The sequence below is a fragment of the Lycium ferocissimum genome, chromosome 2 (genome assembly GCF_029784015.1).
Source record: "Lycium ferocissimum isolate CSIRO_LF1 chromosome 2, AGI_CSIRO_Lferr_CH_V1, whole genome shotgun sequence".
Taxonomy (NCBI): domain Eukaryota; kingdom Viridiplantae; phylum Streptophyta; class Magnoliopsida; order Solanales; family Solanaceae; genus Lycium; species Lycium ferocissimum.
In genome coordinates this window covers 50,823,210-50,837,086 of record NC_081343.1, presented here as the reverse complement: position 1 = coordinate 50,837,086, position 13,877 = coordinate 50,823,210, and the positions used below count along the sequence as shown (strand labels likewise).

Genomic DNA, 13,877 nt, shown 5'->3' with positions numbered 1-13,877 from the left:
CAAGGCTATATTTACAGCAAATCAATCGTGCATCATATAAGAAATCTTCAAACAAAAAAAAAAATAGAGAAAATTTTCAATTTGTACGTGCTTAGCACTACTTTCAATGAATATCACATTCACGTGAATGGTAAAAGATTCTGTGACTACCAAAAATGAAACATTGAACATAAAAAGCTCAGGCAATAATTCAGGGGCTATAGGCTATACCAAGAAAAGTCAAGTCCACACATTCTTGTATTTTATATTCTCACGTTGCGCAAGTACTCTTTGAACTTTTCAATTCTAGCTATATTCCCACATGGAAAGTCGTTTCTACGAAGTCGATATTGCAACTTTATATTTGCTTTAGGCTGAAGTTTAATATTATTATAAACTATTATATTCATCGTGATGCATGCCATATTAAAAACAAAACAAAATCAACCCATGGCTCCCTAATATTACTTTTAGCCTTCACGGATTAAAAAGCAGTCGTCCGTATAATTTGTTTGTGTTAGCGTCGACAACAGTTGACGTCGATTATGTGGAAATGCCAACACAAGCAGACAAATACTATTTATTCAATTTTTTTTGTATGATATGATATCGATATAATACAAAATCATAGAGCAAAGCCATGTGTTTGGGATATTTCCTTATAAGAAAGGAATATTTAGTAATTAAAGATTTTATAAAAGGTGAAAGAAATCTAGATTTGGGCATGTGGGTGGCAGCCAGAAGCTGAGCAAGAATTCGAAATTTGTGGATTCGGAATTCTAATTCTTTGAAGTTACTAGGTTTTTAATTAATAATTTGTATATATTTGATAAAAAATTTAATACAAATATATTATTAGGACAAAAGCTACTGATTCGGCTGAACCCACGCCCGAAGGGGTAGCTCAGCTCCTGGGGGCAGCCTGTCCTTGCAGCCCATTAAAAGATTAGCCCATTATTCGGCAACTCGTTTGAACTTTTTTTTTTTTTTATAAGTAAATGCAACTTAATTACCCCTTAAACTTTCTAGACTTGGGAAGCAATACTCCCTTCACACTTTGAATGGGACAAAGAACTTAATTCTTGATCTTTAATCAACATCTTGTTGTTAACTTGCTATGTACATGTTTGTTGTCTTTCAATTAATTAATTAATGAATAACCTATTGTTAATAGCCTATTGTTAGAGCAACATTGCAAGATAATGCCCATTTATTATAATGAAAAAGATAAGTCTCTTCATCTGTGTATCATAATGGTCGACTAGTCTTGATTTAGTAGAACTAGGGGCATCAAATGAACGGGTTGGGCTGAAATTGGTTATGTTAAAATGGATTGAGTTAATAAATAACCAGGTTATTGGCCCACCCAAACCTAAACGGGTTGGGCGAGTCATGATTTTATTGGCTGATTTTGCCACCGGTAAGTAGAACTATTGAGGATCAACGGATGATGAACTGTGTGTCTGTCTGGCTGTGCTTTTGTAATAGACTTCTAAATGTAATTACAATTTCAAATAAAATCTTCCTGGCTTGACATCCCATTGCATAAAAGATTGATAGCTGCTGAAACAGAGCTATTGATTCTTGTTAAAAGGAAAATAAATATAAACGAACAGAAAACTAATTTTGAAGAAACTGCTATCAAACTAATGTTTGGAGAAAAAGTTGATCCTACATGAAAAGATACAGTGAAATTACCAGATTCTTGATTTTTGGAAGAACAGCTTGCTTGTGAATGTTCAGGAATATTTACTATACAGCAGGAGCAAAGAAGGTAGTAGAGTTATCTAACCAATTACCAAACGAAACAACTGAAAGGAACGAACACTGTTCCCCCAATACCAGTTCCAATCAACAACATAATCAATCAATTTGCACAAGAAAAGAACTACATAAATGCTATAATTTAGCAACTTAATTCAATATGTACAAACTGGACTCATTAAGCTGTTTTCGTTTGGATCTGCTTAATCGTACCTAAATATCCATTTGTTATATGATTACGCGACCACTCAGTGATCAGATTGTAAACAAGTTCTTTAGGTAAAATTGAGAAGAAGTAATAAGCACATTATCTATGAAGTTAGACAACTGATGATGAAGGAGAACACAAAGAACACACTGAACATGAATATTCTCTCAAGTGCAAATTCAATGCAAAAGCATTTGACAATATAGAATCCAAAATAAAGTTCAACACTCATTTGCTGTGGTGAGATAGTATCCTGTATTATTTTGGATCTCAAGATTTTCAGAACTGAACTAGTACAACATTGATTTTTCTTTTAGCGAGAACAATTGATAGTCCTGCAACTATTTTGACCAGGCCCTGGAGGCCATCTGTAGTTACTGGACGACCAAACGAGTCATTCAGTACTCATCAATAAAATCTGGGATTAAAAGGATCTATGCTGTAATTTAGAACTATTTTCAGCTTCCATAGGATGGTAATTTTCATTGAGAAATAAAGTAACCTGTCTCACATGGAAAACAGCACAAACATCAAGATCAATATCCAAGACTATAAAACCAAAGACAATTTCAATGAACAAGTCAGAGGAGAATTTAGGTCAAAATTAATGTACCGCTTCCCCTGCTCTGAACTAGCTTAGATGGTTGTGATTCACTCGTGAACCCATGAAATAGACAAAGCCAATATTACAATAAAAAGCAAAGGAGAATTTAGGTCCTAGCAATGTTTCCAAGTGAATGTCAATTGCAACAACCTTTTCTCTAACATATAGCGGAAGAGGTATCTAGGCGAGATTGCATGAAACAGTTTCAGTTGGACCTGTATACATAATTTTTTTCTGTTTCCAGAATTGAACAACCTTAACATCAGATATCCAGTCAATAGACAAGGCAATCAAAAATATGTCATGAGCAGCAAACATTATTGTACACTAGCAGAAGGCAAGGAAATGTTATCATTTTGAATAGATTTTAGGATAAATGGACATTTTAACAAAAAAAGAGAAAGAAGTGGATATGCTGACAAGAGACAGACTCTACTGGATGGGAATATGCGTGCAGCACGCGCACACCCTGTAGAGACAGAGAGACAGAACCACAATTATTACAGGTTTTACGTGGTTCATATTTATGAAGGATTTGACTTCTGAAAGAACCCTCCTTTTCCCGGGCTTGGGACCGGCTTCGGGATAGTATAATCCAAACATAGGCGGAGTTAAAAAAAAACTCTGTTTTCTTGAGGTAGGATCAGCATGACCTACCATCACTCTTTGATCATAGGCAAGTCACCTAAGCACCACTAAGTGACACTAAGTCACCTTGAAGAGTTGAATTAAAGATGGAAGAATATGTAACAAGCCTTCATATTTTGGTTTGCAAAGATGAAATCAATCGGTGATAGCTCCTTGAAAACTTTTTAGAATCTCAGATATTCCATAGAAGCGCAGTGGATCAGACCGGATCAACAGAAATGTAGCCAGTTCTTTGTCTTCAGAATGTGTGAGGGGCATAAGAGGATCAAGTCCAATGAAAGAACACTGTTCAAATATAATATATGACAGGATTTAGGTATCACCTGCCCCAGCTACGAGTGAGAATGGATATTTTGAAAAAGTTTTTCAAAGACTTCCGTCGTCGACTTTCAATGAAGCAACCAAGTTGTTGGTTTAACAGTAGACATAGCCCTCAAGTAATTGGAGATATTAGTGAGAATCCAAATGGCTCACTCACTAAGACCTGGGAAATGCAACCTGACATGATGGGCCTATGGATGTAGAAGGCTTGACATTCAAACAGATGTGGATTCAACTTTAAAGCCATACGCTGCCTCTGTTGCGTTGGACTTTATAAATTCATCCCCTGTCCCAAATACATACATGGTGTGTCCAAGTTCAGCCCGTTAGCAGTGCAGGTAAGAAAGTTGTCTTATTCGCGTATTTTTTGTTAGACAGTAGTCTGATGCAAATGGTTGTTTCAGCATACATCACCTTGGGACCAAAACAAAGACTCGTCCTTATTCAGTCTAGTAAGGTTCCAAAAGGCTTACTCATGTATGACCCTTGGGGAACCACAATCACGTACACCCATTTTTGCAGCATTGGCGAGGGGCCCACCTGCCCTTTTTATTGCTTTCTCTGTCCTCACCAATTCATTGATCTATATTATCAACTCTGTATCCAATCACGAGGCACCAAACTTCTAATCTAAAATAAAGCCTTCTTCGGACTGTAGCGGAAAATAAAGCAGGACAGATTTCTACTTCACCCATGTCAACGAATATGACAATCACAACACTTAACCATCACGTGGACCTGAGGTTCAGAAGGTGTAAAGTGTGTAGCATACACAAAAAAGGAGCTCAGGCCTGAACGCACTGCACTTAAATAGAATTGGAACCGAGGTTAAAATAATTAGAACAAAAGATGGCATTAGAAAAGAAAAGCTTTATCTTTTTCTTTTTTTCTTCATTTTTGGCTTAAAAAAAGACTTGACCGGTATCTCCCACTAATTGAACCATTCAAAATCGACCTATGTGACTCAAACTTCATATCTAAAAGATAACAAAAGATCGTTTTTTCTGTATTCTTAACATAATAGACGAAAGCTTAAAAAAAGTCTTGCCATATCTCTCACATTATCAGTCTAGCCGCCACACAGTTACACCATCAAGTTGACTCTTCAAGTTTCAAGATTAAGAAGTAGATCCTTTTGAGCCCATAAGAATATAATCTCTAGTATAATCAAACATAGTCACATTACAGTCCATCAATACTAAACACCCTCAGATTCTCCTATTATCAGAACTCCTAGTCTAGTCACATCTCAGAAATAGTCGGAGCAAATTCTCTATATCAAAGCCTAACATCACACATGCACCACCAATCCCACGGCCAAGCCTAACAATGCAAATTCAAGAATAATTTCTGAAGTCTCATCTTGTGAGGGAAAACCTTCCTGAGCTTCGTACCAGGCTCTGCAGTAGAACGTAGATACAACGCTTCACCTTTTTCAGTGTAAAAATCCCATTTTTGCTCCTCACAAGTCACAATGACCTTTGGTCTCGAACATGCCTTTTATCAGACAAAACGCCATTGTGTAGTTGTCTGTCGAATGGCGGCAAAAGTATGGAAGACGATTTAAGCTATATACAGTTACTAGATGGCCTTTGCCCGTGCTGCGCACGGGCCCAACACTTTGGATTATAGTGTATCTATATATATAGTTGTGTTTAGATAGTGATAATATATATATATATATATATATATATATATATATATATATATATATATATATATATACTATGTAATATTAATATAACGTAATAGTTTGTCTTTCGTATCTAAAACTTTATTATATTCGTGTTTGCTACGAAAATTTATTAATACTTTTTAAAATAGAAGACTTGTTTAAAAGAAAACTATTTTCTCTCTTTGAGATAAAACAATAGTAATATTTAAGCGTCGATTGATACTTTCAATTTTAATTCGATTAATTTAAAGGTGTAAAATACTTATTACTTTTTATCAAATTTTGATTTGGATAATTCTAATTCAAATTATTAAAGTAATTTTACATGTTTAAAACGAAACAAAGTAGAAATTGATTTTCTATTTAAACAAAGAAATGCTATTTTTTAATTTTTGGTAAATATTCTCGGTTTAGCTCATTTTACTTGTCATGTTGTCTTTTACGTGGTTTTTTAAGGAAACGTGAATTAGAATTATAATTTGACTAATTTACCTTATTCATTATTTGATCTTCATTTGATATTAATCTATTTTCACATTTATTAGAGTAAGAATAAAAATAAAAAAGTAATTAAATTGTATCTTATTTTAAAATATAAATATTTTAAGTATATTTATTTTAGTAAACATAACAAATAAATGACATGGCGGAATAGCAAATACAGCAATTAAATATTTTGAAGAAAAGTAATAATATGGGATCCATGTTTTTTGCTGTGCAATAATTTCATTTGCTCCCACTAATGGGTCAATACGCATGTGACAATGAATCCAGTATTATTAACTTGATGGGGATACTTTGAAAATTACATGAATATTGTTTGATTTTTTAATATATGGGGTGCACGTTTTTTTTTTCATGAGTTTGGAGAGGGTGGGGTCCACTTTTTTTCCTTTTTAAAAAAAAATATTGCTTGGCGTTTTTAGTATGGGGTCCACCTTTTTTTTTTTTAAGAGTAGTCGACGGCGAATCATGGGTAAACCGATGCTTCTATATAGTAGAAAAATAGAAATATAATAAAGTATTTCTATTTACTTTTTAGAAGAGTTGGTAATATAAAGTATAAAATGTCATTTTTTTGCCCTTAAATAAAAAAGTGGGTGGGACCACAAGGATTTTTTGGCCCTTAAATAAAAAAGTGGGACCGAACACGGACGACGATCTTGCTTCTATAAACCGACTCTTCTATATAGTAGTAAAGTAATACATATATTATGTTCAAAACACGATTAATATAACATTGTAGTTTGTGCTCTGTATCCAAAACTTTATTATATTAGTATTTGTTATGAATACAAAGTTGGCAAAAATTTATTAATACTTTTTAAAAGAGAAGACTTATTTAAAAGGAAACTATTTTTCTTTCTTTGAGATAAAACAATAGCAATATTTAAGCATCAGTTGATACTTTGAATTTTTATTCGATTAATTTAAGGTTGTAAATTATTCTATTGTTAATGTATGTAGAATGGGCCTAAACAATACCTATTATTTTTTTATCAAATTTTGATTTGGATAATTCTAATTCAAATTATTATATTAATTTTACATGTTTAAAATGAAACAAAGTAGAAATTTGATTTTCTATTTAAATGAAGAACTTCTATTTTTTAATTTTTAGTAAATATTTTTGGTTTAACTCATTTTACTTGTCATGTTATCTTTTGCACGGTTTTTTAAGGAAACGTCAATTAGAATTATAATTTCAATAATTTACCTTATTAATTATTTGATCTCCATTTAATATTATTTTTTCTTTTATGACATTAATCTCTTTTCACATTTATTAGAGTAAGGAAAATGTGAAAAAGTAATTAAATTCTATCTTATTTTAATATATAAGTATTTTAAGTATGTTGTTGTACAATAATTTCATTTGCTCCCACTAATGAGTTGATATGTATATGGCAATGAATCCATCATTATTGATTTAATGAGATACTTTGGAAATTACATGAATATTATTTGATTTTTTAATATAGGATGCACTTTTTTTTTTTATATTGTTTGTTCTTTTAATATGGAATTCACTTTTTTTTTTAATATTGCTTAATTTTGTTAATATGGGGTCCAATTTTTTTTCCCGTGAGTTTGGAGATGGTGGGTTCCACCTTTTTTTTTTTTAATATTGGTTGGTGTTTAATATGGGGCCCACACTTTTTTTTTTTAATGGAATGGACGGCGAAAAAGTTGAGCCAACCCACTCTTCTATATAGTTAAAAATTAAGGGGAAAATGGCAAGATTATCCCTTTTGTTTGGAGTAGGTTTGAAGTGGTCCCTAAAATATACTTTTGAACAATTTTGATATTTTAGTTTATCAGAAGTGATTTTTTTTTTTTTTGTCTATATTAAATATTTAAAGAGAAGAAGAAGAGAAAATAAATTGAGCAAAGGGTTTCGGGTCGGGTATGGATCGGATTTGTAAAGTGAATTGAATATTTAAAATTGAGGGTGAGTTATTTGTTTTTAAGATTGTCATATGATCCCTCCGTCTAAATTAGGGCGAATCAGTACTATAATGGTTGGGTTGTAATTGAACGAGTACTCAAGCAAAAGATTAAATTATTTTCGAATGGTAATGGGGTATATTTAGCCTTTTTCTATTGTTTGTATCTCCTTTCCAAATTTAGCTTTTATTTTAATTTTTGAATTATAATTAACTTTGAGTTCTCTGGATGCTTTCTTTAGCCACTAGAAAACTATCATATGCGTGAAAAGTTGCATTATATTGCTTATGAGCTTGTTTGGATTGGCTTATTTTAGTTGCTTTAAGCCAAAATAGGTTTTAAACTTTTTTATAGTGTTTGGGTAAAATAAAAAGTGTTTTTAAGTAAAAATAACAAAAATAAGTCAAAAATAGTTAGAAATCCTATTTTATGTAAGTCAAAAGACATAAGCTCATCCAAATAGGCATATTTACTATATATTATTTTCTTATATTCACTATTTGACTCTAATTATAACAAGCTCCATATTTTGTGATAATATGGTGACATTAGAAGCTGTAGTCAATCTCCTGATCAAGTTTTCAAGTTTTTATTTCAATTTCAACTAAATTTTATTAACTCTTGTTCTACGTTTTCAAGCAAAAAAAAAAAAAAAAAAATAATGAAAAACACAGCGGCCAGAGTTATCAGATGTATTTAGTAGCAGATCGAAAGTTATATATTGCTTGGTTTTTCTTGCAAAAGTTTGACTAGTTCTTTCACTCCCACTTTTTTATTTTTTTTATTTTTTATGGTAATAAAAGGTACTTATATTAATGATGATTGTTATGTTATCTTAACAAAAGGAGACGGTCTGGCGGACCATTGCAGGAGTAGAGTTATTGTAAGTAATACTATTACATGTCAAAATAGAAATTGTTCTATAGTTTCAATTTAACAAACAATGTTCTATAGATTCAATTTAAAGAAAAAAAAGTTGTTCTAGCAAAAGTAGTCTACCACTCTATTGTTGACTTCTAATAAACGTGATTGACCCAATTCTAGATCATCTTCTGGAATTGTATAACTGTCAAAAGTGAGTGACTGTTCATCGGAACTGTTATAGTCCGAATACTCATAAGGTAGGGTCGACGCCCGCTTCCCCCCAAAGAACAGGCAATCCAAAATTTCACTTCGAATTTCGGACCTCAACATCCTGTTGCTCATGGTGTTTCACGATCAGTATTGGAAATGAACGGAGAAGTGGTGGAACGTGCGGAACCACATATTGGATTACTCCAGTAGATTTTGTAGTATGCTTTCTTTCTCCGGGTATGAACTCCTCCCTTGAGGAAGGCCCCTGTTGCGGCAATTCAACCCTCTTTACTTTCTATATTGGTTCTAAGTTGAATATAGAAAGACGCCTTTCCTTGCTTTATTTAATAAATCCATAATCATATGTATGTCATACTCGATCGTACATAGCAATGGACAAGTACTTGTCAGATTTATGTAAATTGTGAGTTCAGATTTAACTCGAATAATTTCAATACATGGTATACTCATAATAAAATTCTTCATTAACAGTGGAGGATTGGATCGAAATACAACATTTTATGAAAACAAAACAAAAATATGTAGATTAAACATTTTTGAATACACCTTATAGTAATTAAAGATGTCAATTCCACAATAATTAATATTTGAAACGAAGATGACACTTGATTTTTCATCTCTATATCTTCAAAGTTGAGCTAGGCGACTAATATCAAAAGGGTATGCATCAGATGACTTTTGAGCTCTGTATGATCTCCTCCCAACAATTATATTTGCAGCTTCAGTTGGATGAAATGCATCCCAAAATAGATATGCATTTCTATTTCTGCATGGTCTTTGGAAAGGAAGACATGTAATCTGGCCTCTGTTTCTCCCGACCCCACAACATCCAGCATTCGTCACGGTAAATCCTGAAATTAATAGACTCGGACAATTAGACAAGTCATACCGAAATTTTCATAATTCTTTGAAAGTAATTAACCGAGGTTGTTCAAACCGGCATAGGCCAACTAAATGCCATTCCTATAGCAACTGAGGTTATGGTTTTCATTTTATGGCAGAAGTACGGGATCCGTAGTTAGAGCGAAAATCACATGTTTGATATGAACACGATGTCGATCAAATTTTACCACTTATTATAGTGTATGTACTTCTGGTGGGGAAGGGGCATGCAGGAAGGAAATTTGAGTTTGATGCAAATTGCTACAATATTGTTTGCATTATATGATTATCAATTAAATAAAAAAAATATTTTTGCATATCAATTGCCTAATCATGCAATGTAAGTTTAGCTCTTAAAATATCTAAATTTTACTTGAAATAGTGATTAACTTAAGTCATATCTAACTCCAAAACTTGGTCAAAGAGGAAATTTAGAGATGAGAAATGTTACCAAAGGCAGAGGGATTTTCAATTAAGTCTTGGAAAATCCCATAAGCATCAATGTAGATGAATTTTGCGTCAGGTGTATTTCCATTCAAGGTATCAACTAGTGCCTTGAGTTTGTTGTTGAATAACTGGTTTGCTACATTGATTCTTTGTACACAGGTTCTCCCATCTGCGCTATTTTGGGCCAATGCATTTGGGCTGCACCCTATCTGGCCCACTCCAATCAAGGCAAACTTCCTTGCTCCATTGCTGTATAAAATCTATGACAGAGACCACAAAACATACATAAATACTCCTACAACTCTTTGAAGTTTGGGAAAATTATTTTCTGCCTTACAACTTACCTTTAGTTGCTGAGTATATTGTTGAATAAGAACATTAGCATATTGTTCAGGAGTGAATTGTCTGCTAGAGGAATAATAAAGAGGCATGAAATAATTATTGAGATAGTCATTGCTGCCCATTCCAACTGAGTAAATGCACTTCTTAAGATAATCTGCTGCTGCATTTTCATTTCCTAGTATTTGCACCACTTGTCGCACTGTATTATTGTAATTATTCACTTGTCCAGAAAAACTGATCCTTCCTCCCTATAAAATTTCATAAAAAGAACAAACTTTTTAAGCTTATAAAAAAACAAAAATTAAAACTGCATCACAAAGTTTTAAAGATTGATGAAGTGTACCAGTTGTCTGCCAGTTTCATCTCTAATTCCAGCAGCTGCAGAAGCATAATTGACACCTTTGAGAATGTCTCTGCCTCTAGCAGATGCATAGGGTGGAATAATACCATTGAAGCCCAATTGTTCCGCTGTAAGTTATAACACACAACACAGCTAAATTAATCTGAACTCTTTCTAGCAAAATAAAAGGGACAATTACACCCACATGAATCACCTATGTTTTACAGTTTTAAGTATAAATTGCTCTTATAGTATATACTCTCTGTTTAGGTAGTTGAATTTTTTTAAAGAACGAGTGTTGCTTCGGAAGCTTTAGTTGAAGATGCTCAATGGACTAATACTTAAATGAATTTGTTATATCATAAAAGGAAAAAAGAAACATTAGAAAAATACAATTTTAAGAAAAGTACATGATTTAAATCTTATAAGAGTTTAATAAAAGTAATTTCATACACTAGGATCCTAAACACACGTTCGTAATAAATTTCCCTTGTCTAAATAGCTAAGTACTATTTTCAATAACTTCAAACCAACCTAAACTAGAAATCTCACACACGCGAAGTGGTAAATTCACCACATAATTAAGTCCTATGTTAGGTGCACGTGCATGTATTATCTTCTCGAAATCAAACTATTTGTATACTAAAGATTTCAACAAAATTCCTTAAGTTATGCATGGATTGATATATTAAAAGGTGCACCCACTATCTTAAAATTTTGAATACGTCTCTAATACAACATAGGAAAGAGATCAAGTCTTACCGATGACATCCACGGTAGTTTTTCCATTGGAAAATCTCCCAGTAGGACCACCAGGGTAATCAATACCATAAGGCAAGTAGTTAGCCTTAGCCAATGACTGAATATTGTTGTTATTTCCATTATCCACCAAAGAATCACCAAAGATAAAATAACAAGGAACTTGTTGTGCATTTGCTCCATAATCTCCTAAGCTTAACCCTAAAACCACCAATTGCACCACCAATATCCATCTCCTCAAATCACCACCCATTCTAATTGGGACCCTTTAGCTTTGGCTACTAGTACTCTTTGTTAGAACTAGCTAGAAGTGATAGTGATGACTTGTGGGATGAAAAGAATTGGAAAATGAATGAGTATATATAGATGTTGAATGTCAAATATAGAGAGACAAATTAAAAAGAGTAAAAAAGTAGACCACCGAAAAAAAAACTTGAGAATATGTCAAAATAAATTTATGTACTAACTTTTACAGATGATGAGAAGTTGGTTAGATAGCATTAAATTCACGCGGAAGTAGTAGATCTTTCCACAATGATTAGCCGGCTACGTACTCACCTTTTTTCATTTTAGCTAATGTGACTTTCTATATTGCCACTCTAGATCTGCATGAACCTAAGTACCTTACTTCATATGAACTAATTAAAGTGCATGCTTGTTCATGCATATCTAACAAATGACTATGTGTATTTAATTAGTCAAGGGTACCAAAGCTAAAAAAGGCATCATCTCTAATGTCGACCATTGTACACTAATGATATAGGGACCATGTCATTATTAACACCTTAAATGATTAATGGTCTATTAAGCATGTACTTTTTTAATTGGTAAATTAGCTTATTCTGAATCTTGCTTCAGTTGATTCATGCATTGTTTTCCTGATCATTTGCTGGGAGTTGCTAATTAACTTAAGTTCAAATATAGTAGAGCAAACAAACTTATTAAGTTTAATTCTAGAGGTACATACAAACATATTTAGAACTATTTCTTTTAAAAGAGAGGGGGGGGGGGGGTGCATGGAGCGAAAAAGGACGTAGCAAGAATCAAAACCTTACACATATAGGGTGTAGAGTAGTAGCTCGTGTCCACATGCATAAATTAAATATTTTTTTTTATAATCGTGGTGTCCAACCAATTTGCGCGCACTTCACTTAGTTTTACGAATTTTCTGTTACCTCCCATCAGTAGAAGTTTTAGCTAACTTTGTTCACCAAAGCTTGGACAGATGAAAATAAATTATCTGGTTGAGCGACATGCATAAATTGAATTGTACACTATTTTCTATTCATATTCATGTCCTCTGAGAAATTGGTACGTGGACATGAAGAAAGTCAATTCACAACCTCCCAACTGCTAGGTAATTAAGTCCATAAAATGATTTTGCACATTAAAGCCCAAAGTGCACATTGCAAAGTCTTAATCATGAGTTGTCATGATTCATGAGCAAATCATGAAATGATCAAAGTATTCTACACTTGCCTAAAATCTTTGGTTTGACTTTACACTATAATTTCCCCACATGAAGAAAATGAACCGAGTAAAGAGCAATGGCCCAGAAGATAGCAGAATCCAGTAGAAGAATAGTTGAATCATGCTAATAGCTAGCTAGCTATAGAAGGCATGCCATTAATGCAAAAGTTTGGGAAGACTTAGTCATACGGTGTGCAAAATCTATGAATTAAACATATATGGGGTGAGGAGAATGGCCGACCACTTTATTGTATTTATGAGGGGAGGTGATGGATGATATTGTGGATTGAAATATTGAATAGTGGATATTCTTGCCAGTCACATGGATTTGAATAGGAAAGTAGGATACAGAAAGTTATGGGATATCAATATATCCTTGACCAGTTGGCCAATTTGAATTTGGCTTCTGTATTGAGATTTTATAATTAGTTATTTTATTTTAAGAAATATTTTAGGGATGGGTTGGTCTTTAAAATAGCACAAAGCCCACCCAAACAGAAAGTGCATCCCAATTCATTTGGACCTTTAGCAGAAGGGTCATTCGCACAAAAACTATGCCTATTCGGGCAAAGTTGTGCCTTAAGATATAGTTCTGTAGTATGCCTTTTCCAATATAGTTTTGTAGTATAACTTAATTTCTACAGAACTATATCGGACAAGGAATAGTGCTATGTAACTACATAGAAACTATGCCGAACAAAGCATAGTTCTGTAGAAATTAAGTTATCCTACAGAACTATGCCTTAGGCATAAATTTATTCCGAATAAGCATAGTTTCTATGAAAACCTTATCTTGCGAAATTGTTTATCTTTTTACTATACTGGGGTTTGAACCCAAAATCTCTAGTTTCATAGATCAGCGAATAAGGGTACTTTGGTCCACAAATTTTCATTA

General features: G+C 33.0%; 1 protein-coding gene across 1 annotated transcript; it reads right to left on the bottom strand.

Moving 5' to 3' along the window:
- Window positions 1–9,133: 9,133 nt before the first annotated feature.
- On the bottom strand, window positions 9,134–11,932 carry LOC132043409 (GDSL esterase/lipase At1g29670-like). The gene is made up of 5 exons (XM_059433900.1): window positions 11,516–11,932; window positions 10,757–10,881; window positions 10,416–10,661; window positions 10,076–10,331; window positions 9,134–9,593 (listed from the first exon to the last, which is right to left on the bottom strand). Exons 1-5 carry the CDS (start codon window positions 11,763–11,765, stop codon window positions 9,370–9,372), a joined length of 1,101 nt encoding a protein of 366 aa, XP_059289883.1. The 5' UTR covers window positions 11,766–11,932; the 3' UTR covers window positions 9,134–9,369.
- Between the last annotated feature and the right edge of the window lie 1,945 nt (window positions 11,933–13,877).

Coding starts and splice junctions, on each gene's coding strand:
- LOC132043409 (XM_059433900.1), bottom strand. CDS start 11,765: ATGGGTGGTGATTTGAGGAGATGGATATTGGTGGTGCAATTGGTGGTT. Junction 10,662..10,756: donor ATGAAACTGGCAGACAACTG/GTACACTTCATC, acceptor GAAATTTTATAG/GGAGGAAGGATCAGTTTTTC. Junction 9,594..10,075: donor TGAAAATCCCTCTGCCTTTG/GTAACATTTCTC, acceptor TATTAATTTCAG/GATTTACCGTGACGAATGCT.